At 51.3% G+C, this 25,480-nt stretch overlaps 8 protein-coding genes across 8 annotated transcripts; 5 read left to right on the top strand and 3 right to left on the bottom strand.

Moving 5' to 3' along the window:
* The first annotated feature begins 113 nt into the window (after positions 1-113).
* On the top strand, positions 114-3,143 carry BDW70DRAFT_60170 (Zn(II)2Cys6 transcription factor domain-containing protein). Its single transcript, XM_073744378.1, has 3 exons — positions 114-759; positions 821-2,655; positions 2,710-3,143. Exons 1-3 carry the CDS (start codon positions 510-512, stop codon positions 2,725-2,727), a joined length of 2,103 nt encoding a protein of 700 aa, XP_073595305.1. The 5' UTR covers positions 114-509; the 3' UTR covers positions 2,728-3,143.
* fmn1 (riboflavin kinase) lies at positions 3,144-4,707 on the top strand. The gene is made up of 3 exons (XM_073744379.1): positions 3,144-3,676; positions 3,738-3,956; positions 4,040-4,707. Exons 1-3 carry the CDS (start codon positions 3,560-3,562, stop codon positions 4,334-4,336), a joined length of 633 nt encoding a protein of 210 aa, XP_073595306.1. The 5' UTR covers positions 3,144-3,559; the 3' UTR covers positions 4,337-4,707.
* Positions 4,671-6,077, top strand: BDW70DRAFT_150829 (dienelactone hydrolase; the record flags this gene model as incomplete). The annotated part of the gene is made up of 3 exons (XM_073739215.1): positions 4,671-4,935; positions 5,001-5,615; positions 5,665-6,077. The coding sequence occupies 3 exons, from the start codon at positions 4,671-4,673 to the stop codon at positions 6,075-6,077; spliced, it is 1,293 nt and encodes a 430-aa protein (XP_073595307.1).
* A 33-nt stretch (positions 6,078-6,110) lies between these two features.
* BDW70DRAFT_160651 (pseudouridine-5'-phosphate glycosidase/carbohydrate kinase family protein) lies at positions 6,111-8,789 on the bottom strand (the record flags this gene model as incomplete). Its single annotated transcript, XM_073740875.1, has 7 exons — positions 6,111-7,413; positions 7,474-7,771; positions 7,820-8,050; positions 8,099-8,140; positions 8,188-8,287; positions 8,335-8,543; positions 8,594-8,789. The coding sequence occupies 7 exons, from the start codon at positions 8,787-8,789 to the stop codon at positions 6,111-6,113; spliced, it is 2,379 nt and encodes a 792-aa protein (XP_073595308.1).
* Positions 8,790-9,072: 283 nt separating this feature from the next.
* BDW70DRAFT_150832 (dolichyl-diphosphooligosaccharide--protein glycotransferase subunit OST1) lies at positions 9,073-10,708 on the top strand (the record flags this gene model as incomplete). The annotated part of the gene is made up of 3 exons (XM_073739216.1): positions 9,073-9,419; positions 9,491-10,526; positions 10,583-10,708. The coding sequence occupies 3 exons, from the start codon at positions 9,073-9,075 to the stop codon at positions 10,706-10,708; spliced, it is 1,509 nt and encodes a 502-aa protein (XP_073595309.1).
* Positions 10,709-10,797: 89 nt separating this feature from the next.
* On the bottom strand, positions 10,798-12,542 carry BDW70DRAFT_137648 (mRNA guanylyltransferase). The gene has a single exon (XM_073737078.1). The coding sequence runs from the start codon at positions 12,360-12,362 to the stop codon at positions 11,127-11,129; it is 1,236 nt and encodes a 411-aa protein (XP_073595310.1). The 5' UTR covers positions 12,363-12,542; the 3' UTR covers positions 10,798-11,126.
* Positions 12,543-12,815: 273 nt separating this feature from the next.
* Positions 12,816-18,715, bottom strand: BDW70DRAFT_168605 (uncharacterized protein; the record flags this gene model as incomplete). The annotated part of the gene is made up of 6 exons (XM_073742500.1): positions 12,816-13,323; positions 13,380-14,036; positions 14,098-14,220; positions 14,310-14,355; positions 15,135-18,408; positions 18,477-18,715. The coding sequence occupies 6 exons, from the start codon at positions 18,713-18,715 to the stop codon at positions 12,944-12,946; spliced, it is 4,719 nt and encodes a 1,572-aa protein (XP_073595311.1). The 3' UTR covers positions 12,816-12,943.
* A 2,288-nt stretch (positions 18,716-21,003) lies between these two features.
* On the top strand, positions 21,004-23,672 carry BDW70DRAFT_137653 (putative signal transducer). Its single transcript, XM_073737079.1, has one exon. The coding sequence runs from the start codon at positions 21,211-21,213 to the stop codon at positions 23,311-23,313; it is 2,103 nt and encodes a 700-aa protein (XP_073595312.1). The 5' UTR covers positions 21,004-21,210; the 3' UTR covers positions 23,314-23,672.
* Positions 23,673-25,480: the final 1,808 nt, after the last annotated feature.

Here is a 25,480-nt window from a genome sequence, read left to right on the forward strand (position 1 = left end):
CTCTTCCATCCGCCCGCCGCCAAGTACTCCCACACTTTTTTTTATGATTAATACTTTCTGATGTGCTAATGAAACAAGGCACGTTGCTGTCCCTAGGTAGTTTTAGTTTGGCTGAGCGCGATTTTGTCTCCAATTTCACAATCACATTCCTTCTCCACGGGCTGTTCTCAAACTTTCTTTTTCTCCTAGTCGTGTCTTCCCCTCCCTTCTTACCTTTCTTTCCTTCCCCCACACATTCCGCCCATTCTATGTTCTTAGATCGACTCTCACCCAACTAAACGTCAATCTGGATTCCCACCGGTGCGTGGGTCACGAGGGAGTTCTGTTCGCCGGCGGTGACGACGAAGCCGATTCTGAGAGAGTGACGACCCATTTCCGGGGAGAAGCCTTTAACCGATCCCGTACCGATCTGTCACCCCGGATTCGTCACTTCAATAGTCCAGACGAACGACGCATCCCGCCACCTCTTCGGTCCTTTTCATCATCGAGAGCTTGTCGATTAATGGAAAATGGAGACGGAGACAGACAAGGGCGCTACTGCTCCCCCTGCAGAATCTAGTGGGGTCGGACAAGATACCGCAGCCGTCGGCGCGCCCGCCGACCAGCCGCCCAAGGCTAATGCGAACGCGAATTCGAATGCGAACGGCGAAGATCAGCCGGCCAACGGCCAGAAACCGAACCCCAAGGATCCGTCAAGACCGAGGAGGAAGAAGGCGCGGCGCGCCTGTTTTGCTTGTCAGCGGGCGCATCTAACGTGCGGTACGCTCCTGCCCTGCTCAGGTACTTGTGTCCTGGGCGCGTCAACTAACAGAGTTTGTAGGCGACGAGAGACCATGTCAACGCTGCATCAAGCGCGGGCTCCAAGATGCCTGCCATGATGGGGTTCGCAAGAAGGCCAAGTACCTGCATGACGCGCCAGACGGCGCTCTGATGCCTGGGATCGGCGGCAATAATTTCTACAACAACAATTCAATGTCGAACGGTGTCCCATCGGGTGGCATGAATATGAACGGCGCGAATACCGTCAATTCAGCGGCAAACACGCAGAATTCGAGCGCAAACTTTTATCCCACTCCGCAATCGAACTACAGCTTATACCAGGAGAATCCGATCAACCACCAAAACTCTTTCCCGTCGCAATCGCCGGTGTCCCCGACCTTTAGCTTAAAAACCAACCCAACCCCTCGCAATACCGCACCTAATAATAACAATAATACCGCCTTAACGTCTTCGATGCCCCAACCCGCGACCACTGGTGTGTCGAATGCACCCAACCAGAGCCAGAATCCGTTCGCCGGACCGTTCTTTGACCCCAGTGATCCAGCTCTTTTCAATTTTGATCTGTCAAGTATGAATTTTGAAAACCGATATGGTGCGCTGGAGTTCGGTATGCTTGGGCACATGGCTACTGGGGCTGGCGACTCTCCAGACTCTGGCACTCATAGAGGATCGATGGGCCGCAGCGGATCGACGCAGTTTGCGTCCACGCCCATTGGAGGAACTGCGACGTTCGGCGAGAGCCCACAGAACCAGCCATTCATGTTTGGGGATCCGCTCTTGAACGAGTGGCCGAGTGGACAGACCTCGGGCCAACCGCACGTGAATGTCGGCGTATATCCGCAGTCTAGCCAGGGTAACGTGATACCGGGACATCTGTCTAAGCCTGATGCGCCTCACGCTTTCGCAATTGAAAGTGGACCGAACAACTTCACCAGTCCGGGCGCGGCGACGAGCCCGCAGATCAACAGTGGCGGATATGAAGATGCGAACGCGTTCAACAATGTTGTGACGAAGTCTAATGGACTATCCGTGAACGGGCAGCAACGTCCTCCGATCATTTCTACACCGAGTTTAAAGCACCAAAGCCTGCAGATGAACAAACGACGCCACCGCAATCCATCGGCAGTCTACGAAAGCGTCAAGGAGCCGTACGCGTATACCAGTCGCTTCCATAGCCTAACGGCGTTCATTCAACGGCGCTTCTCGCCGCAGAAAACACTGCAGATTGCCAAGGCACTGGCATCCATTCGACCTTCATTTATTGCAACAACTAAAACACTAAACCGGGATGATCTTATCTTTATGGAGAAGTGCTTTCAGCGGACGCTTTGGGAGTATGAGGATTTCATCAACGCCTGCGGCACACCGACCATTGTTTGCCGGCGTACTGGCGAGGTTGCAGCTGTTGGGAAAGAATTTAGCATTTTGACGGGATGGAAGAAAGAGGTATTACTAGGAAAGGAGCCGAATTATAATGTCAACACAGGTGGTTCATCGGCCGCTAATTCCCGAAACGTCACGCCACGTAGCTCCGTTGAAAGCACTGGCCGTCCTCATCCAGTGTTTCTGGCGGAATTGTTGGACGATGACAGCGTGGTAGAATTTTACGAAGATTTTGCGCGGCTAGCATTCGGGGATTCGCGCGGCAGCGTGACAACGCGCTGCAAATTGCTCAAATACAAAACAAAAGAGGACATGGAAGCGGCACAGTCCGATGACAACGGACAGCGGTGGAACAACCACCTGCGCAAGGGGGGAATTGCGAACGAGGCCGGGATGAACCAGTTAGGATTCAAAGACGGCAAAGTCGAATGCGCCTACTGCTGGACAGTCAAGCGCGACGTGTTCGACATCCCCATGTTAATAGTGATGAACGTGCGTCTTCCTCTTCCCTGAACTCGAACTTCATAATGAGCTAACGTTGATCAGTTCCTGCCTTGTATTTGAAAGGAGAGTGTTTATTATTATTGCGCCGCTTAATTCGCTGTATATGATTTATGGTCTAGTTACGGGAGGAGGATACCCGAAGGTTTTAAAAAAGGATTTTTTTTTATTTCTTGTTTATACTTGGATGCATGATGGATATGATTATCTTGGAGCTGGGATAGAGCTTCTTGTGCTGGTGCATTCGCTTTGAGCTATCTAAGGCGAAGTCTGATTTCTCTCAAGCTAGGTGAATTCACTTCCCTTCTAGTCGTAGTCGACTGCGGCTGCGTAGGTTGTGGCTCGTGTCTCGCTCTTCTCTTTCCAATTATCAACAAGCGACTGTGTAGCAAATTTCAGCAAGCTGTAATTAACCAGATTTGCTCGCCCTCGTCAGCCCAACAACAAGAACCCCCCTGGTTGTTCACCTTAGTTGCTTACAGAAGAGAGAACCCTTCAAAGGTCTCCCAACCGTGGTCAAGAGCTATTTGGCGGCATATCAGAAAGATCCTCCAGCTAGAGATCCATTAGCACACAAATCAAATACATATTTCTTCTTTGGGCGGTGGTTTATAGTCCGTTCCTAGCCCCTCCGCGTCCAAGTGTAGCAGACTCCACCATCCCAACCGGCAATTCTCGAAACAGACCGGCTTGATCCGACCCTTCGATGTATTGCGGAGAAAATCCCTGCGGTTAACTGTGGAATGCATTAGCTCGTACGTTGTGCACGAAGTATGAGGTAATCCAACCCCGACTTGACCCCGCACGATCGTCCCTTATCGATACCTCTTGCTTGGGATTCCACACAAAACCAATCCACAACCCCTCCTCCAAAGTCCAACTCCAAGGATCAGAGATGCGTCCCTCAAACCCCCGCCCCCCAGTGACAGGCCCGGACTCCGGCCCCGAAGCTCCCTTCCCCATTCGCCTTTCTGGACCTGTTATCAAGGGCTTCGGACGCGGGAGTAAAGAGGTATGGTTCCGTCCTGTAGACTCTCCACCGAAGATACAAGCTAACCAGATTGCCAAATCAGCTTGGTATCCCAACAGCAAACATCCCCGTCGACGGACTAGAGGAGGTGCTCCCCAAAGAATTGGGGGTGGGCGTTTACTATGGCGTTGTTGCGCTGGATCCAGCCACAGCGCCCGCGCCTTCATCATCTGATTCTACATCAGGAGACGCGGCTCCGATCCTCCCGGCTGTGCTCAGTATAGGTTATAATCCATACTACAAGAATAAGACGCGCTCGATTGTGAGTTTTGTGTACTCTCCTTCGGTACTTATTTACTATCAGACCAGATATTAATACCTTTTTCTTTCTCTTCCATCAAACAGGAAATCCACATCATGCCCTCCCTAACCCTGCCCTCCCCAACGGCTCCCAGCGAAGAAAAAGAAAAAGTCAAATTTCACAAACTTCCCGACTTCTACGGCACAAAGCTCAACCTGCTGATGCTGGGGTACATCCGGCCTGAATACGACTACGTTTCGATGGAGGCACTGGTTGAGGATATTCGTATTGATTGCGAGGTCGCGAGGGCGAGTCTGCTCCGCCCGGCTTACCGAGTGTATCTGGATGGAAATGAGGACGAAAAGGTTAACGCGCAGAGGGATTGGCTGAGGTCGTTCTGAACGTGAGCATATTTTATTAGCTTTCGTGATGACTTGCACCAGCGTTCTAGATATATAGATAGATATATTTTTGGCGTGGCCTGGTATGGCGTGGGATAGAATAACCGGTTTGCCGGCAACTTCCGGGGATAAGAAAGATGTTGCCTGCAATGCCTAGAACGCCTAGAAGATATTGCCCATCTCGATGCACCTGAGCCTATGACGTCGACTCGGCGCAGAGTGCCTATAAGAAAAGCAGAGCCACCTCTGCCCCGTAGGGCTGAAAGATGAACGGGTGATCTACCCATCAATTGACCTTTATATCCAGTTCAATTGAGATTGCCTTTTTCCCACAATGTCCAGATTGTTCAGTCATATTCGGCGGCGCAGCTCCACGCATCGCCCGAAACCTCCCACCCCACGCAGGCTCTATGTCATTTCCAACTCACCTACCTTTGACAGTGCTTCCCTGCGCCGACTGGAGACGGAGGGGTTCTCGGTCGAATATGTGCCGTTTCTCGCGGAGAGCGACGATATCGACCGGGACAGAAGGGAATTGGAGAGGATCATTCATGAGCGAGGGGATGACCTTGAGCCTGGGGAAAGATATGCGATTGTGGGTATGTCTTTGAGCTAGTGTAAGAGTATCGGCGTATATGATAACTTATAATGATAAATTGGACAGCGTTCAACCGCCCCGCATATCTCCTTTTCCTCTCGCATCACCAGTCATCAAGCACGAACCCCTTCCCTCGTCTTTGCGCCTTAATTGCTTTCTACCCAGATGCCCCGCAGGCTGCATCTTTAAACTCTTCGGAGCCAGCTCGTCTCCCGCCATCGACAACCGCAGCATCAACATCGACGTCTATGGCCTTTCAGACTGACGCGAACCTCGCAATCCAGATTCACCTCGCCGGATCGCGGAACGAGAGCTTTGCGATGTGGGATGATAGTAACAAGCGGCATCGTTGCCACCTGCTCTTCTACCCGGAGTCCCAACCAGGCTTTGCAGAGTCCGCTGCGTCATCGACGTATGACCGCACCAGTTCGCGGTTGGCATGGAGTCGATCGTTGAACTGCTTGAAACGCGGGTTTGGATGGCCTTGTGGTGGAGGTAATTGGGGGGCGCCTGATCCGGAGCTGGTCTGGGAAGGATACTGGAGGAATATCCACGAGCTCGCCAAAAATCCATCTTCTACTTCGTCGCCTGACATGCTTGGTCTGATGGTGGGTGGAGGAGCTGGGAATCGGCAATTCGATGACCGGACGTGTGTAAATTGTGTTCCTTCTGGCGTCGGAGGTTGTCCACCAAATTTGCTTGACAATCATACGTAAGCTAATGAGAACAGGGTCGTCACCGTCCGAGATCACGACGTTTTACTCCACGAAATTTGTTCCTTCTGGCCCGCCTTCCCAGCGAATCCGCCTGCTTTCCCGCACTTCGGGCGCGGACCGCGTGGTTGACGAGCTGCTGCTCTCCTTTGAGCATACAGAGGAAATACCCTGGATGCTACCTGGGGTACCGCCGACTGGACGTTCTGTTCGCATTCCCCTCATCATGACAGCTGGCTTCCTGGGCGGGAAGATCGCCAACCACAACATATACTGGGATCAAGCAAGCGTGCTGGTGCAGGTTGGCCTCTTGGACCCAACCCTTATCCCGACCAGTTTCAAAACAACCGGGCCAAACCGCGAAGGAAAGGACACTATCGAGCGAATGCCTGTTGTAGGCGAAGAAGCTGCAAGTAGCGTTCTAAATTAATTGGAGAGACAAGCCATAATTGATAAAGCAGAATTAAGCCACAATATTCTTGAGTCGCGACTCTAACTGTGCGAGTTCTTTGCTGACACCTCCGGCGCTTTTCAAGGTCAGGACACTTGCTTCTTGTGCTAAGGGAAGCACGTCCTCAACTCTTCCATGTCCGGAGGCAAGCCCAGAGATAATAGCCCCAAGTAAAGTGTCACCTGCTCCATTGACACTGATGATGGCGTCGTCTGCTAGTTCCGCAGCGGGTGGAAACAACCGCATGTACACCCCTCCGATCAGATCGCCCGTAGACACAGCGCGGGAGAGAATGTAGGGACTGTATTCCGGATCAGTAAGGCGGGAATCTCCCGGCTTCAGCAGCTGGGTAAGCAGCGCTCCTCTGGCGCCCAATTTGGTGATTATGCATGGAAGAAATGGGAGGAGCTGGATGCTTTGCTGTGGTATGCCTTCTTCCACGAGAGCGACAGATGTCATCGCGACGAGCCGTTCCCTTGAGCCTGACGACGTCATGCCCATTGCATCAATAACGCGCCACCAACCGGCGGTTTCGAAAAGGCCATTTTCCCGCGCGGCCGTGTACATGGCTGCGAGTTCGAATTCATTCGGCGTCGCAAGGCTCACAGTATTATTCGGAACGCATGCAGATTCTCCAACAGCCGCTTCCCTCTCAGGGCCTTTCTGAAAGAGGAATTGAGACTTGGCGGTCGAGACGGGCTCAAAGGCAACTCGAGCACCGTGCTTGTTTGCCGCTGCAACCCACTTGGAAAGCAATTCCGGACTCCAGTTGGCATCAACCACCACCCACTGGGGTTTTGCGCCGGAAACGACTGGCTCCCAGAAACCGTCAAAGTCCAATGTCTCCGCAGGAAGTTGCAAAATTCCCATATCGGCCATAGCCACATGAAGATCCCTTGTCGCATCGTTCACCGCGACGTATTGTGCTGTGCGCGCTCCAGACGACGCCGAGACCACTTTTACGCCTCTAGTGGGAATGTTTTCTTGCTGCAGAAATGTGAGCGCTGCGTGACCGCTCAAGTCATCGCCAACCACGCTGCAGAACATGACAGAACTGCCTAAAGACGATGAAGCAAGGGCGACATTGTGGCCCACTCCACCAAGGCTCTGCTTGATGACGGCAGGATTGGATGTCCGTGATACGGGAGTTGTTTGACCGGCTGCAGGAACATAGTCGCATGCAAGATCTATCGCGAGTGATCCCGCAACTAAAATATCCGCCTTTTCTACTGGTTCAGTTCTAATAGGCGGTTCCGACTTAGTTTCTGAAGTAGCCTGGTCAGCCCTACCGATCGGGAGAATGGCTGGCATATGCCTACGCAGGGACAATCGATATTAGGACATCCTACCCCCTCGAAGGTTACAGACAACTCACTGTTCGCTAGATTTCGTGGACTGTTCCAATTTTGAAAGTTCCACCGCGACCCGCGCTGCACGTTTGACGTTTGCTTCAACAAGGGCCCGGTTTGCGGCCACCGTCTTCCCACCGCTGAGCTCCTTAATCTTTGCCAAGATAAACGGCGTGTTGTCACTGCCATGATAGCCCTCAACTTCCGCTAGATGAACCGCTTTGTTGATGGCGGCGTCTATCTCCGTCTGAGGGATTGAATGCTCCACCGGAACTGGGTTAGCGAACAACATTCCTGACGAGACAGGTAACCTCGACTGCGCATCTGCAAGTCGTTAGCCATGATATCTTCACGTAGGAATGCTCTACTTACAGATAATAGCGGCTGCCTCAGCCTCATTCTCAATGACCTTAGGGCTTTTGATGCCGCTGTCCCGGCTGAAGAACGCCGGAATATCAATGGGGCCCTGACGACCGTCTGCAAAAGTCGCGACGCAGACGCCCTCCGTCTCAAGGTATTCAAGCGTCCGAGGGATGTCTAGGAAGCTCTTGCAGCCTGAGCTAATTACGGCCACGGGAGTCCGACCAAGTTCAGTCAGATCAGCTAGAACACGTCAGCTCATGCCATCAGCCAACGTTGGAGACATCATACCGGAGATATCCATGGACGACTCTGCACCGCGATGTACGCCACCTAGTGATGTTAGTTTAGTAATATCGTATATACAGTGGGGACCTAACCAAGACCGCCTGTACCAAAGACCTTAATTCCCGCCAGATTCGCAAGAACCATTGTACCAGACACTGTTGTACCGCCGTGAAGTGGTTTACCGGTCATGCCCTGTCATCATTATTTGGAGCCCCAGACAAACTCGACAGTAGACCTACCAGACCACATATATAGCCAAGATCCCGACGAGACACTTTCAGGGCGTCTTTCTTCTCCGCTCTTGATGCCAGCTCGATAAGCTCATTAGGGAGGAGGCCGACGCGAGCCACGCTGTTCAAGATGCCAATCGTAGCAGGCACGGCGCCATTTGCACGGACAACGGTTTCGAGCAGCGATGCAAGCGCTACGCTTTCCGGATACGGGAAACCTGCAACTGTTACATAGGTCTCCTGATTGAAGAGTCGAGACCGTACATACCATGGGTGTAGATTGTGGATTCTAGAGCGACCACTGGCTTCCCCGTAGCTACTGCATCCCGAACCTCCTCTGAAACCTGGAAGAACTTGCTCTGGGCGAAGCTATGGCTCTGTCGCGCCAATCGAGCGATGCCAGTCGCTTTCAATTGGGGTGTCCTGCAATAGTGCCGACTATATGGAGCTCTGAGCGCGAGCATCATGGCAGAGTTTAAGCACCTTGCAGTTGGAACCAGAGCAGACAGCAAGAAAGAGGCAATGCTGGAACAAAGCGGAGTGAGGGGAAAGAAGAGGAGGCGGAGCCGCGTAATTTGGCCGCAGCGGTTGCCGTACTGTATTTGGACCATCTCCATCGGGACACCTCAGCATCACGCCGACCTTCCAGTCCCCGTCCTTTTCTCCCTACCTCTGTTCCTCTGTCTCTCTTTCTCTCGACTTCATCTCCTGGTGAGAACCCTTCAGTTCGTGGGCGTTGGGTGCACAATGAGGTCGTTTGCTACCGTTGTCACCGCATTCTGCGGGCTTGTTCTATCCAGCAGCTCTATAGTTTCCGCGAAAACCACCGAGTCCAAGCTGCTCCCCGCCGACTTTAAGCCGCCTCAGGTCTTCAAGAATGTGAACCTGGTCCGTAATACGAACCTAGAGAAAAGCTACGCCCGCGAAACAATCAACGTGGTGGTTGAGAATGTGGATAAACAACCCCAGAGCGAGTACTATCTGTCCTTCCCGTCGGACATCTTCGAACAGATCGGAGGACTAGAGGTCCGCAATAAAAAAGAAGCAGACAAAGGCAGGTTTGATGTGGAAGCTAGCGAGGTCGATCCATCCAGGTAAGTCTCTTGTCGCAGTCAACGGTCGATGTAGCAAGCGAATGGTTTCAGACTAACCTGCGCTGTTTGAGTGACGTTCGATACTTCATTGTACACCTGCCTGAACCTCTGGCTCCTTCATCGCAGCTTACCCTTGGAATTTCGTACTCTCTCCTCAACTCCCTCCACCCGCGCCCGGCTGCCATTGAGCAGTCAGATCGCCAGTTCCTCACTTACTCATTCTCCGCATACGTGCCATCCGCCTATCAGACCGTGACGCAGAAAACGAAAGTCAAGTTTCCAAGCGCAAATATCCCTGACCACACAACCACGGAACTCAAGTCTGGTGCAGACCCCGAACGCCAGGGCACAACCTATATTTATGGACCTTACGAGACTGCCAATGTCGCACCAGGCACCTCCTACCCCATCACGGTACGCTACGAGTTCACGAAACCTGTCATCACAGCCTCGCTTTTGGAAAGGGACCTGGAGGTTTCCCACTGGGGCGGTAACTTGGCTACGGAGGAGCGCTACTGGCTTCGCAACAATGGCTCCAAGCTGCTGACCCAGTTCTCCCGCGTGGACTACACCGTCGCCAACTACCAGCAATCCCCGTCTACAGCCATCAAAGAGCTCAAATATCCCCTGAAGCCAGGTTCAGTGGACCCATACTTTACCGATGATATTGGAAATGTCTCTACGAGCCGCTACCGTCCCGGACTGAAGAACCGGGAAGCCAATCTCGAGTTCAAGCCCCGGTATCCCGTCTTCGGCGGCTGGAACTACAGTTTCCGCCTTGGCTGGAACAACAACCTCTCATCATTTTTACGCCGGACAGTATCTAATGATGATTCCTACGTGCTCAAGGTTCCGTTCCTTGAAGGACCCAAAATGGGTGAAGGTATCCAGTACGAGAAGGTAGTTGTGCGAGTCATCCTTCCCGAAGGCGCCCGGAACGTGCGCTATGAGATTGTCGAAGGGCCCACTAGCAATGGCTTGCCGAGCGCAAGCCAGATCCAATCCTCCCTATCTACTCATAAAACCTTCATGGATACGCTTGGCCGCACCGCTTTAACTCTAACTGTGGAGAGACTCACCGACGAAGCCCGTGATTCCCAGCTTGTGGTAAGTTTGCCAGTGGCCCCGTCCCACATATACAACAGTCACTCACTTGGAACTAGGTTACCTATAACTACACTTTCTGGGATGGAATGCGTAAGCCAATCACCATTACAGTCGGACTACTTAGCGTCTTTGCGGCTGCATGGGCCGTCGCGAACATTGATGTGAGCATCAAGAAGCGATAATGTGTTTATTGTATACATTGCCGTTCGTCTCATTTATACCAATAAATAGGAGCACCGTACCTTGCACGATATAAGTAGTATATGAGCTTTATTCTTAAAGCATAGGGTAAATCAGACCTGGCCAAGAGTTATACTTTCGAGGACCAGAGCATAGATGCAGATATAAAGAGTATAAGTATATAGGTTGAATGGAGCCCCAATCTCCCCTTTTGACGTGGAAAGAAAAGGAAATAATAAATAATAAGAAACGTCAAGAGTGAAAGTAGGTCGATTGCCGCATACATACCATGCCCCCAGGTCAGTCCCGTCAGACAAGAGATCAGTACTGAGAGCAACCCAACGCCATACTCCGCGCAAAACCACTTGGACGTATCCGCTGTATCCCAAGCAAGAAGAAAAGGAAAACAATAAACGGATGCTACTCCTCAAATTTCCTCTTCACCCCGCTTCCATTTACATGTGCTGGTGGAGCCGCTCTGCCACTGGCACGTTTCCGCTCTTCAGCCTCAGCCTGTGCCCGCTTCTTCCAGGCCGTCTTTATTGCCGGCGCCGCACGGATAAGGTCTTCCTCTGTAACACGGTCCTCTATGCTCTCTAATACCTTGTCGACGGTGGTATAATGGTTTGCATCCGCCTTGTCATCCCGGATCCGATGGAATCGCCAGCGGCCGGACTCATCTTTGGAGCATTCGACGATTGCATCGTCGAGCGGCATCTGCAGCGCTTTGAGGTCCTCCCACTCCGACGGCGTCACATACATTTCACCAAAAGGTTGATATTGGTCATTATTATGTAGAACGAAGAGATGAAAAATCGGAAGGGCGTCGTAATCTGGGTAAGGTTCCGAGACGCCGTCTGCCTCGTCTTCAGAGTCTGGTTCGAGGACAGGGAATTCGAGACGTAGGCGGAAATCAATAGTGTTCTCGGAGGGCGGTTTCCACTTCAGAATGTGCTCGTCTGTGCCGATGCGGTAGGGGGTGCTGCGGCAGGTGAAGATGAGGCCGTCGTTACCGTGGATCTTCTTCACTTTTGGGATGATCTCACGGAACATCATCTCGATGCCGTAGCTGAACTGGGTGGATTTGTCTTCGACTACAAATATGCGGTGTTGTTTCTCCTGGGGAAACCGCTCATACATTGCATTGTAGGGCTTGAGGACCTTCTCCTTGAAGTACGCTAAACGCTTGTCGAGCGTACGGTGCATGAGACTTTGCCCATCCAGCACAAGGCAGTCAAAGACGAGGTACTTGAGCTGCTGTGTACCGTCATCGTACGTATCATTGACCAGCTCGCCGTCCACAAGTGTGTCCACGTGAAAATGCTGGAAGGTCTCATCGCCCGGTAGGGGGAAGTGCAGGCCGGGAACGTAGCGGTACTCGTTCTTGCGATCAATCAGGTAGTGGATCTCCTGGTCTGGAGATTCGCCATGCGCAAAATACATCAGGCATCGGATGCCGTCAGTCTTTTCGCATACATAGTAGTCTTCGCGTTGGAGCTCGGCGAGGTGCCGCCGCGAGAAGCTGACCGGTTGAGCGCCGGGAAAGCTGAGGTTCTTGCGACCTAGCAGGCTTGCAATTTCTCTGCGGAATTGATCAGCCAGCTCCGGCCCGGCTTTCATGCCGACTGCATCGAGATCAGGCACAGAATTCCCCATCTCCTGATATTATTCTCTTTCGTTTCTCGGAGCCGGCGACAGAGGCGGCGATGGAGTGCGCGCTAGAACGGGGGAGGGCTGTCGTTGATCGTCCGCGAGCTCTTGCTCACTGGTCGGCAGGCATAGTAGTTGCACGGTAGGGCAAAAGTTGAATCAAAATAAAAGCTTGGAAGAGAGAACCGTGAGTATCGCGTGTGAGGAACGAGTCCGTCCAAGTGCGACCCGTATGAGGTTTCTTTCATTGTACTGGCTTTAGGTCTTGAACGACGATGAGGGTCTTGTGCCTCAGGCAGAGACTTAATTCCGAGGCAACGCGGAGCTTAGCAGGAGATAGTACCTAAGTATGCACGAAGATAAATGTATTCTGAATCTGAGAGGTCATGATTCATTTTGGAAACCAATGACTAGCTACACAGGGTATCGCATTGCAAATATGACAAAAATATCAAACAGCTTGGTTCCAGGGTATAAATGACCACCAACGCCTGCTCAATTATACCAGTTTGCCAATAGACCACCATCGCTCGCATATGCTTGTAAGAAGAGAAATCGTATAATCAACCGTAGAATAGTCATAATACTTACGACCCCGCAGCAACTGGAGTCTTTCTCGCAACGTCCGGGGTGGGTAGATTCGAACTGTTGCCGAGATCGTCCGGCGCATCTGCCATGGTGACATCGTCCATCGGTTGAAAGAGATTCCCTTCAATAGGACTATTGATTTGGTCCCCGGTCGAGAAGAGCCCTCCGCCGCGGGCACCACCCAGCGCATGCGAAAGCATTTCCTTGATCCGCACAAACTGGTACTTCTTCTTTGTGGATATCAGGGTGTGGGTGACCAAGGGCTGTGGTTGAGAACGAGATATCGCAGCCATAACTGCATCTTTTTCTTCATCCGAATCTACAGGGCCGTTGTTTTCCAAGTCATCTTGAAGTGGCGCATTTGCATCAATGGCCGCCTCTGCGAAATGAACCATATTAGTAGAGTCAACCAAACCCAGCTAAGAAGGAACATACTCTGCTGGCGAGCCTGATTCTTCTTCTGATACGCCTGAAGTAGCATATCATACGGCAAAGACCGCCCAGGCACTGCACGCTTCGCACCCATAGAGTGACTCTTGCAGGTCAACGACCTTGCACACTGAGCACCATTCGGTAACGGAACACCACACTGCTTCTCAACATCAACAGGACCCTTCGGCTTTGCAGTCTTCGGCTTCTGCTCCTCCTTCTTCTTTTTCTTCTTCGGTTCTTTATCCTTATTTTCTTCTTCGCCCTCCGCCTTGCGCTTCTTGCCTTTTTTCGTCCCATCATCCGCCATACCCTTGACAGCACTCTTCTTTGCACTCTTCTGCGCCTTCATCGAATCATCGCCATCTCCACCCTTGTCAACGCCTGCGCCCTCATCATCACCCTCCTTCTCTCCAGCTTTGGCCCTATTCGTCGCGTCCCGAAGCTCCTTTCTCTTCCGCGCCTTCTCCTGCTTCGCCCTTATACATCCCCGGATATGCTCTGCAGCGTTCTGCTTGAGGACCGGCCTCTTGCACGTCTTGCAAACTACAGTCTCGAGATGGTCTTCCTCGCGCGGCTTTCCTGTCGGGAAAACAGACATCGTCTTTTCATCGATCTCTGGTAGAATCGGCGATGAATCGGGAGAGTTGGGTGGTTCTTTATCTGCGACACATCGGGCGTCAGTTGATTAATGGTCACCAGGTCGCGCCCGACCGAATCTCACCCTTCTTCTTCCCTAGCTTCCCCGGTTTCTTCAGCTTGATCTTTCCCGGCTTGGTATCCTTCTCGGAGAACTTGTATCCCGACGCTTCGATGAAACTTCCGGAGCCCGACGTAGCCGGCGACGCTGTATTGTTCGAGAACATTAGTAAATGCTATGGGTAAGTACAGGTTTATAGCAGGTCGAGATGCGGGAGGCCTGGGTGGGAAGCGTACCGCGAGCGATATCGCCGTTGGCTGGCATAATCACGGCGCGATAAAGCTTCAGCACTTTCCCACAGGGATGGGTGGAGAAAAATAACAACAGCGAGCGATTCAAGTTAGTTTTAGGGGTATAAATTTATTAATCCTGGCTGTACGTATGGCGATTCTTGGTGAATTGGTCTCTAATATGTCGTCGTTCCTTGAACACGGAGAGCCGCATATGGGTGTCACGTGCTGCGCTACCTAGGTGCTGCGACAGTATTAAGGAAGTAAAAGTAGGTATTCAATGAACCCGTCAGCGCAGAAGGTTAAAGTTGGAGGTGACAGCCTTAATGAATGACTCGTCTCTGGCCACAAGAGGTGATTTAGGTGTCATCGTGAACAGTATTTAGGCCTATCAATGTTTCGTGAAGGTAACAGACTGGACCATATTCCGGGAGCACGTTCGTCAATCATAATCATGATCATGAAAGTAGTAATAGTACTAAACAATAGAGATGGTTTTATATCCAACAGGCTATGATGGAAATTTTGCAGAGCCTGGAGACCTCAGGACCCGCGTCAAATGCACCACTATGCTCGAATCAAACAAACCGCAACACTTTTCCTTCGCTTCTGCAGTCCCCTTCCCCATAGACGATCCAGCGTCGATCTAGGTGCGATGGGGGAACTCCAACATATATCCATCCTACTCTGTATCACAGCAGATGAGAAAAAATGGTAAAAAACTTTATACACTGTTAGAAGCCAAGACGGATTAGAAGGTATAGGCAAAGTTCAGCGCTGAAAATGCTCGTTAGCTTCCATTTGTAAATCAAACAACTAGGAGTAACTCACACGTCCACGTCGTCCCCCAGACGGCTGTCCTTGGACAGGGGCCGCTTGAGAGTAGAACTGAGGGGGGTACTGATACATCTGGGCTGAGCCCATAATAGGGCTGAATTGCTGAGGCGGGTAAGGTGGCTGGCTGAGCATAGAGCCCGAATTGATTTGTCCAGGTTGAGCTTGCATGGGTCGGAGATTATCTGACCCCGCAGGGTATCCATAGGTAGAATTGCCCAAAGCCTGGTAAAGACCCGATGACACCCCTCTAGACTGGGCGGCCAGATATGCCTGGTACTGCATCTGCTGTTGGGCAAGAGGCATCGTGGGTTCCTGGGCAAAACCAGTGCCGTTGACGGCGCCCAACCCATTTAGAGCATTCACTCCATTAACGGGATAAGGCTCATACGGTATGCTGTGAGACTGTTCCGAAGGGATGGGCCGAGCGTTGTCAAGGTTCTGGCTCATAGTAGGAAACTGCCCACTATATTGCCTTTCAAGGGACGGCTGCGACGCATAATTGGCAGTTGCTTGTCGGGACGCGGGCCGATGCTGTTGCTTCTCGGAGCTCGAGGTGTTATCGCGATGATGGTTATCGCGGGAACCACCTCGCGACGACAGTCCAACCTCATCCATCAAACGTTTATAGCCCTGACTTGGAGTGGCTTTGAGTTTGGTGAGCACTTTTGATACATTTCTTACCACTTCCGGTCGCATCGATTCATCGAAGCAGGGCGTTGTCAAAACCTTAAAAATTAAGGTGGCACCCGACGTTTGATCACTGAGGATCTTTTCCAGCACCTCGTCACCCGGGCTAAAGAATAGGGCTTTCAAAACGATATTGCGCGCCTCAGGCTCGTTCCGTTGGTTGATGACCTTGAGAACTGTCAGGTACGCAACTTTGTGCGTGCAGAGGTGCACGAGATGGGGAACCAATCTCGGCGCCAATACAGTCCGGCGACGAGGGAAAGTGCAGGTATCCAAGAACCATGTGAGCAATAGAGCGCCATTGGCGTTAGTGGCAAGTTGTACGCTATGCAGAGCGATGGCCGCTGCGAGCATCCGCTGCTGGTCCTTAGTGGCATGATGGCTCTCGAGACAGGCTCGCATAGCTCGGGCCCCAAAACGTCCCTGAGCAATTTCCCACATACGGCTCAGCATAGTCTCAAAAACGAAGTCATTGTACGGGGACCCAAAACGCAGGCAGCATTGGAGAACATAGTTTCCGTATTGGTCTAAGAACAGAGGAACGGTGTATGGTCGAAGAGCGTCGACAATCATCCGCATCTGCGCAGGTGTTTTGGCGACATCAATGATCTTTTGTGCTGCCCAGGTTCCATTCTTGTGTACACCAATTTCCCCAAGATGAGGAGCGATCGGAACAAGCATTCGTTCTTTAATGGGCTCGGAAGAATACTCGAAAAGTTTCTGAACAACGGTGTTGCCTAGATAATCGGAAGCAAGCTCTGCAATTTCGGGAAGCATGGCGATTGCGGTTTCCTCAATTTCTTGTATCGAACAATTTCCATTATCAATCCTCTTCCGGATGTCGCGGAGACGAGGGGCATCAAACATCCTAGTTTGGCTCGGTTCAGCAATAGGAGGTATTTCGTCGCTGAATTCCTGATATGAAATGGCCTGCTGAATACTCGCATTAATCTTCGTGGTCTCATCCTCGGTTGCTCCAAACTCTTTAACGATCTGAACAATCTCGGGCTGAAGATCAGGAAGAGCCGGAAGCTGGGGAACGTTTGACCCGCTGCTGAGTTTCTCTGCATCAGGAATAGATGACTTCGAGTTCGGATCGGGAGTAGGAGAAGACTGGGCACCGTTGACTCCAGGAGTGCCAGCGTTGGACGACCCAGGAACCTTAGCATATCCGATACGGACAGCACCAGCGCCTGGGAAGATCTCCTTTCCATTGAGTAAGGATCTGGCCTGGATAGCACTCTCGATACGTTCAAAGTTGACAAAACCACAGTTCTTGTGGGTCAGCACACGAGTAGACTCGATCTTGCCATACATGCTGAAAATAGCTTCCAAAGACGTGACAGTGGTGGAAACAGGAATGCTGCCTATCCACAGTGCCCTTGTTGGACCATCCTGGTTGTTCTCATCAACCTCCGCAGTAGGGCGCAGTCCAAGGTTGGCTCCACCAACTCCGCCCAGATGCATCATCTGAACAGCCTCAGTCAACTCGTCATATTCACCAGTTTCAGCAATATTCAAGTCGGCCGCGCTGAAACTATTTTCAAGGCGCGAAGGGGTTGCGAGATAGTTTCGAATAGATGATCGTTGAGGAGGTGCTTCTAGAATACCCGCAGTCCTTGCGCGGGGGCGATTGACAGTCGCATGGTTTGCAAAGGCTTGCACTGCGAGGTTATGTTGATGGATCTGGGCCTGAGTTGCAGCCAGCTGGGCGGCTGTAGCAGCTGCGGACGGTGTGATGGCTCCAGAGGGGAGTTGAGAGTAGCGGCTTTCATACTCGAGTTCCTCGTCGTCGGCATATTTCTCCTTTGCGTTGACCGAGTAGGAGCGGATTCGACTATTGTTTTTTATCATCGCGAGCTCGGCAAGCAGCGGGGGAAGCGAGGAAGTCTGTTGTTGCTGTTGCTGTTGTTGTTGTTGCTGCTGCTGCTGCTGGAGTAGAACATCGACGGACGGTCGTACAAAATTGGTCCGAGCTTGCTGCGGGGTTTCTGCGAGGCCAAGGTAGTCCAAGGTCTTAACATCGCTATCTGTGAGTCCATCGCGCGAAAATGATGATTGACTTGGCGATGCTGGCCCCTCAGAAGATCTAATGCTAGTAAGAGTTGTCGCCCGATCACGCCCTGTGGCCCAATTTGTCGAAAACAATGACGGGCCGAAAGGCCCAGCAGACCCAAGAAGGTTTGTCCGTTGCGGCATCGAACCAGCCCGAAGACGGGAAAGGCTGCCTGTACTGCTACCACCTATGGTTGTTGGGGGTTTGACGCCAGTATCGATTCCAGACACACCGGTAGGCCTGAAGGGACTAGTGGAAGGTGTTGGCCGGGAAGATTGAGAAATGAAAGGCTGTTGAAGATTTGCCTCGTTCAGAACACCGACTGGCGAAAATCGAGAGGGAACTGTGCCAGCCCGTGTCCTCCGTGCTGGTCCATTCATCGCACCACTTGTTGAAGGTACCAGGTCAGGAAATCCCTCCTGGCTAGGTGACTCGGGGATATTTTCACGCAGGGGCGTGGAATGGCCGCTGGTCGGTGGGCCCCAAAACGGAGAGACACCTTCTTCCGCCTGTATCTCGCGTGCACTATGGTAACCAGATTCGTCAATAATGAGGGAACACTATACGTGAATTGTGTTTCAGAGGTCACCTACCGTTTGGAGTATAAGCGGGCACCAAGTTCATGAGAAGGGGATCCAGCCCCTAGTCTTGCACTTCCTATCGAGCCTGTATTACCATTAAGGCTGTTTGACGAGACGAATGGTGGCCTAATGATGGTGTTTGCGGATGGATCACTCGGAGAACTGCGACCAGTAGAAGTCCCAGACATGGATTGGGTGGTAGGGATGTAATTGAGGCTCATGTGACCCTCGGGTCGCGACACGGGTAGCATCATGAGCTGATTTTTTGCCGCAAGATTTATGAAACCCTGTTTTCAGAAGAAGTTGCAGAAGTCTGTATTATGCTTGGACCAAATTGTGCAATATCCGGTACGGTCAAAAGCTCACCCCAGAACAACCATATGTTCAGAGCCGAAATTTTCAAAGAGGCGGGCGTAAACAAACAATGCAATGAGAAATAGCTCAGGGTGCGTATAGCATTAGGTGTAAGCCGTGTTCAAGTCCTCGCAGAATTCAAGCACTGAGCGCAACGGCGGGGTTGACCGGATGAGTGGCTCCAGCGGATACGTAAGCTCGGATGAAGCTGAAGTCCAGGAAGGAGAGGAATTGGATAAGTGAGTTGCCAAAGTTCGTTCTTAACGTGGACAGATTGAAGCGCGATCGCGACAAGAACTGCTGGCTCGTAATTGAATTTACCTGGCACTGGAACTGCACAAGTGTACTAAACTGCCGGGTAAAGTGTGTACCGTGGATGTGCAACGACTCGCTAGAGGAGAACGACCGAGATAATGCGATTAATCGTCGAAGCAGCAATCTGAAAAAAAGAGGCGAGAAAGAATAGAAGCGACAAGATGCTGGGCCCGAAAAGCCGGCTCGTTGGTGGCTGGAAACTAACAGGGCAGCTCAGGGCAGAAGCGGAAAAGTGGAACGGCGGGCTATAGAGAAGCTGAAGAGCAGCGAGATGATGTGACTAAATGATATAGTATGGAAGCAATTATGGAGAGAACAAAAGACGAAGAAATGGAGAGAGAAGAGCTTGGGAGGATGGAGAGGTAAGGTTGGAAGAGGACAGACACAGAAAAGACTTTCGAGAGTAGGCGGTTGCAGGCACCCTGACTTGGAGCTCCCGCTGCTTTGGTTGGTCCGTCCTTCGTTTATTGAACGGTAGAAGCCTCCTCCTCAACCACTTATAACTTGGTATTAAATCCTCTAAAGCTTTTGACGGATTAACACATTAAAGACGATACATCGAGGACGATACCGTTGGGGTTGTTTTTACATGCGTCTGGACTGCATGTATGGAGTCTGGAATTGGACTGGACAACGGACCATCAGGCTGGCCTTGACTGCATTCCAATCGGGCCTTTTTACTGCACGTTGAAGTCGTTTCTTTTCCTCATCCCATCGTTCCGCTTCTTCCGCATAGTCAGCTTCCATGTCTGCGAACTCTGGATCCTGTGCAGCTACGAAGTGTTTCAGCGACGATCCAGAATGTTAGTGGAGTGAGTGGCTTCTATTTCCAAGCCTCGAAACGACTCCTAGTCCGCATTGCCTACTTCGAAGAACCCGGCCTACTCCGTTAATATTATCATCCTACTTGATAACTGGTTACGTTAGAAGTCTAGGGCTGGCTATTAACTTAACATTCCGTCAAGACATCAAGTCCAAACTGGATTACGACAGGGTAATCCTACTTCAAAAAACAAACTGCCCTTCAGGAACCAGCCCCTATCTGGTAGAGAGTCAACTGCCAATGATGGGAAGAACCGCCGGCACAATTTCTGAAACAGTGAGGGATCTGAGAACCAGCCCTGTTTGGATGCTTGACACTCTGAAACACTCTCGACCCCGCATTCCAACCACTACTACCGAGTCCCATCTAAACCAAGTAAATCAAAACTGGCTGAACCGGCTGAACTGGACTTGCTAAAAATGCAAACAGCATATTGACAAGACCTGATGATGCTGACTATGCAGAAAAAGTGCGTCACGATGCAAAAGATCCAGAATCAGTGGCCCTTTGTCCCCATTAAAAATGTTCGTGCCAGGCTATACCTAATGCAAGGGGATAAGGCTTTCAGATTGCTACACTACACTCGTCGTCAATAGTCCCGACAGGATGTGAATGGCAAAGCCAACGCCATAGTTGAATGATAATCAGATACTGAAAAATCTCTGGGCACTCTTGGCCAAGGCAGCTCCTCGCTCTTCTACATATACTAAGCACACTAACAGGGGCCGACGATGGATAAGGCACCAACGGAATCCCGCCAAGCCTAGATACACTGCCTATGTATGGAGTTTTGCCAAGTTCCAGAAAAAGCAAATTCATTGGGATTTCAAATAGAAGTAATTGTTCCAGACTTCCATATGATAAATATCTAGGAAGTTGGAAAGTAGCTTATGCTCGGCTGGGTGTGTACACTATGTTTGGGCCAGACGACGCCTGAAGTTTATGTAAGAAGTACTTACTAATCTGCCGGCTTTTTCACCCCGTTTTTTCACACCGCCAACAAAGCTTCCCCAATGAAGTACAGTATAATACCAGCTTTCCCTATCTAAATGATTTTGCTGTTAGCTATCGTCCTATTTCATATACTTATATACTATCGCTGCTACCTATCAGAAAATAAATGATTCTGCAGAAGCGGAGTTAGGTCATCCGTTTGACCTTACAATAATTTCACGCACGCATCTCGAATGTGAATCATTACGAGTTCAAACCATCTTGCGCCCGAGAATCCGCGTCAACTATTTAATAACGAGAATGTCACGCGATGAAGAGAGGTCCTCATCCGAGGATGAAGCCCCGGTGCAATCGCTCATCCAGGGGCGCGAGAAGCGGAGCACAGCCGGACGGCAGATGTCCGCCCTATTAGACGCGGAAGCAGACGACGAACTAGCACTATTATTTGAAGAAGTGGATGACGATAACGAATTTGCCGCCGATGCAGCAGAAGATGGGGATGAGGAAGACGATATGGGACTCGATTCTTCTTCCGACGATGAGGACGATCAGGGACCGAATGCTCAGGCGGACGACCTTGAAGGAGAGCGCCAACTCGCGAAGGAGGAGAAAGAAGAGAAGAGGAAAAAAAGAGCTCGAGAGGACCTTCGGTATAGAATAACCAGCAAGAAGGTGAAGATTGACCCGACCGCGACTCCTAAAGCGCCAACAACCCCTGCCTCGCGCCCGAGGAAGAAGTCAGAGCGAGTTTCATGGATCCCCACCCCAGACGAAGGCCCTACACGATCTTCTTCCCGTCGGCAGACCATGCAGAACAAGGAACTCACGCATGCCCGGTTAAAAGATAGTGAGGAGAAGCGCATTCGCCTTATCGCTACAATGGAGGAAGCTGCCAAGCGAAAAGCCAAGAACAAGCCGAAAGAATTGACACAAGCGGAACGACTGGCAGAAGCTGAAAGAGTGGAAAGGCTCAATAGCAAAAGTCTCAATCGCTGGGAGGAAATGGAAAAGCGTAAAGCAGAGGAGAGGCGAGCGAAGATCGAAGCATTGCAGAATCGCCGTCTTGAAGGCCCTGTTATCTCCTACTGGAGCGGCGTTGCTACCTGGGCTGATGGTCGGTTGACGCGCGTCGGCAAGGTTGCAATTACGCCCAAGCCGGAAAAAGATGATAATTCGAAGAAAAAGAGCAAGAAGCTGGATAAAGAAGGCAAACCCGAGACAGAGCAGAAGCCGGGAGACCCTGCAGGGCCCGGTAGCTCGCAGGGTGTTCCAGTCACCTTGGCGAATTCAATACCGCCAACGGCCGAAACCAAGCAAGAGCAATCTCTACAACCCGCACAACCTGCCATCGATGCCACTCAGACCACCACATCAGGAAATGTCTCCACAGGATCTCAGGGTGAGGTTGCTACAGCTCCTCAAACGCTTAATACTTCAAGCGCAGCTCCAGATGTCCAGTTACCAGACGCACCTAGCATATTACCCGAACCAGATTCACCCCAACTCATGACCAGAGCAACCTCGGAAGCGAATGAGGGCACCCAGGCCGCTGGTGAGGAACCGGCAAAAGTGATCGACAGTGAGACAGTACAAGAGTCTTCTGACCCTCGAACGAGCCAAGGTCCCGGTTCAGAGCCTGAAGCACCGGTAGAGAAGGACGGCAGTACGTCGAACACGGAAATACGTAAGGTGGAAATCAAGCCCAATGGGGTGGCTCAAGAGTCGACCGTTAAACCATCATCGAGCCCTGGATTGGCTTCTGAACCTATCCCGGCTACGGTTACCGTTGATGGGGCTGCGCCTACTCTTCCGGACGGACAACTAGAGGGTCAGGGAAGCGCAGGGGACCCAATACAAATTGACCAGAAACCCAATACTGAGGACGAACCAGCTGCTACGACCGCGGATTCGCAGCCCGCGGCTCCTCCCGCCGTCATTGAACACACCGGGCGATGCCTGACTATACTCGAAAACTTTGACGATAAAACCGCTCAGAGTCGAGACTTCAGTATCTATTTCAATGCAAAGAAACCCCCCAGACTCACGAGTACGTACACTTACTCAACCTCTTTCTTTACCACTGCTAATGTGCGGAACAGAAATCTCCTCCTCACTGTGCGTAATCACGTCTCTCCCATCTCGGTATCGAGACCCAGATACATCTCTTCCCTTTGCAAACTCGTATGCATACCACGAGATCCGCCATACCACCGCCCAGAAGTACACCTGGAGCCCTATGCTCGGGTGCTACGTTGGACCTGCTGGAATCGCTGCACGCGGTGTACCGGACAGGTTTCTAGATCCCAACGCGAAAGAGAGCACGGCAAAGCCCAGCGGCACCGTTGGCCAGCTCAATGGGCCGGACAAGGAAGGGGACGATGCGAAACCGGTTGGTGGTGGTAATCCGATCACGCCCACGGCCGCAACAAAACCAACATTTGCGCCCCCACCCACGCCTGCGACGGCATCTGCACCTCCACCTCCACCTCCAGCTGCAACAACACCTGCACCTGCACCTACGCCAACAACCGGCACAGCAGGCGCAGCAGGCGCAGTAAATGCAGGTGATGCGATGGTTATAGATAAATGATGACCGGCACTTATCTCTGACTTTTTATGATGTACAATACCACCATGATACCCCTAGGATAAATTAAGTTTGTTTTATTACCTGAGTGCGCTTGTTGAAAATCGTTAATCAGAAGAGGCGATCTTCTCCCATTTCGGACTTGATCGAGTAATTTTCTGCAGGAGTACGTACATTCTCAAGCACAGTGAATGTCCTGACAATCGAACTCTCGACTTATGACTCAGAATCGTAAGACAGCAGCAGAAAAAAGTTCGGTATGTCGCAAGAGGAGAAACGCCCTGACTAAATTAGTATGTCGATCCCGATCTACGTTTGTGGCCCCGTGGGGACCAGAGAGCAATTTAATCCACCTTGACACCCTAATAGTTCGTTCTCGAGCTTGGTGCTTACACACCTCGTGTCCGAGCGAGGGCATGAGGTAGACTGTTCTACCTTTCTCGGTCCATTTCTTTACCAAGCCTATCCCATCAAAGTCTGATCTAATCGTGTAACCGCAACTAATGTGAAATAATTTTATGGCGCCATATCCTGCTAATTTTGGGGGTTCGTTCAGAGTTGACGTTTTTTATTGTCTAATGGTTATGCCAACCGGGCTCTCTTGCATCATACTAGGGATAAGTTCGTGAATACGACCTCGGGAAACAGTATTGAGTTGCGGAACTGACGGGCAGGCGAGGGGCTACATTCGCACCGACTGTTCCCGAGCAAACGATCATAGAAACTCGAGACTAACTGGGCAGGTGTATTAATGCGCGAATATGCGCAGATAATGTCAATGCGAGTGGCATGAGACCTGCCGTCTGCCTCATTACTTTGACTGGTCGAGTCGGTTTCTGCAGCGTCAGCGCAGCCTCTCATCCGCATCGATCCAAGATCGAGCATTTATCCAGCTCAGACTGAGGCAAACCGCAGCACTGAGCCAGAACTCACGCAAACCTTTGGTCGATCGAACCCAAGCCGATGTGATTGAATGCTTGGCTTCTGTGGGGAATGATGGAATGTTTCGGGCCCTCGGCTTCATCATCGACAGCTAAATGCCCCACTGTTGATTCTTCACGAGTCTTCGACCTCAATGTTGTCCCATTTGATTATGTGCCGTTTCTTTCTTTAGAAGTGGTCTCCATTAATTGTTTCTGTCTGTGGCTCTCTGCATCTGGGTTAGGCCCGTATGAGTCCTCGAGGTCACAGTATCAGTAAAAGACCACCCGTAAGCAGCGAGGTATCATTTCCATTCCTCAGTCCTCCCAGGGTACTGCATACACACGCGTCGACGGCATTTGCGAGCGGTGTGAGGTAAAGCAACAGGTAACAAGGTCCGTCCAAGCTGTCCACCAAGGTGTCCAGGTGATGGTGGTCAGCTATCGTAGTTTCCCACGTTGCTTTTCAATGCAGCCAAGAGAGTCTGCAAAGCACTGACCTTCCGCACTCATCAGATGGCCCTGTTCAGCCTTCGATTTGTTGCAACGGTTCGGCGACTGATGATTGTCTCGACTAGATCGATCATACAACCATTAGCAAACAGAAATACCTTTAAAAGTTAAGTTTGGAAGCGACGGGGACAAAGGTGAACGAAGAATACCATGGAAAGGTCCGTGGAATAATAGAGCAGTCATAGAATGGAACCATTCCCGCTCTATAATTAGGATGAGGCCTACTACAGATATCCAGGATGAACGGATCGAAGTTAGTGCCTTACTGCCTGAAGGGCTCCTGCCGTGACCGGAATCGCCATCCACCACTGCCAGTGCCAGGCTGAGGCAGGTGCTTTCGGCCATCCATAGGTAACCAGTTACTCACACCCTGCAGTGTTCTAGAACCTCGCTCGACATCTACGCCCATTATCATCCAATCTCGCTCCCAAGGTTGTCACTCGCTTCTCTACTTAAAATTCGCTATTTAGTCCATACTCCCCACGCTCTCTTTCATACCAGGTATTCCCCGCTGTGTCGTATATTTACTCGGGGATCCTTACTGCATCGT

This window comes from Aspergillus foveolatus (genome assembly GCF_047715535.1).
Source record: "Aspergillus foveolatus strain CBS 279.81 unplaced genomic scaffold BDW70scaffold_29, whole genome shotgun sequence".
NCBI classification, from domain to species: Eukaryota; Fungi; Ascomycota; class Eurotiomycetes; order Eurotiales; family Aspergillaceae; genus Aspergillus; species Aspergillus foveolatus.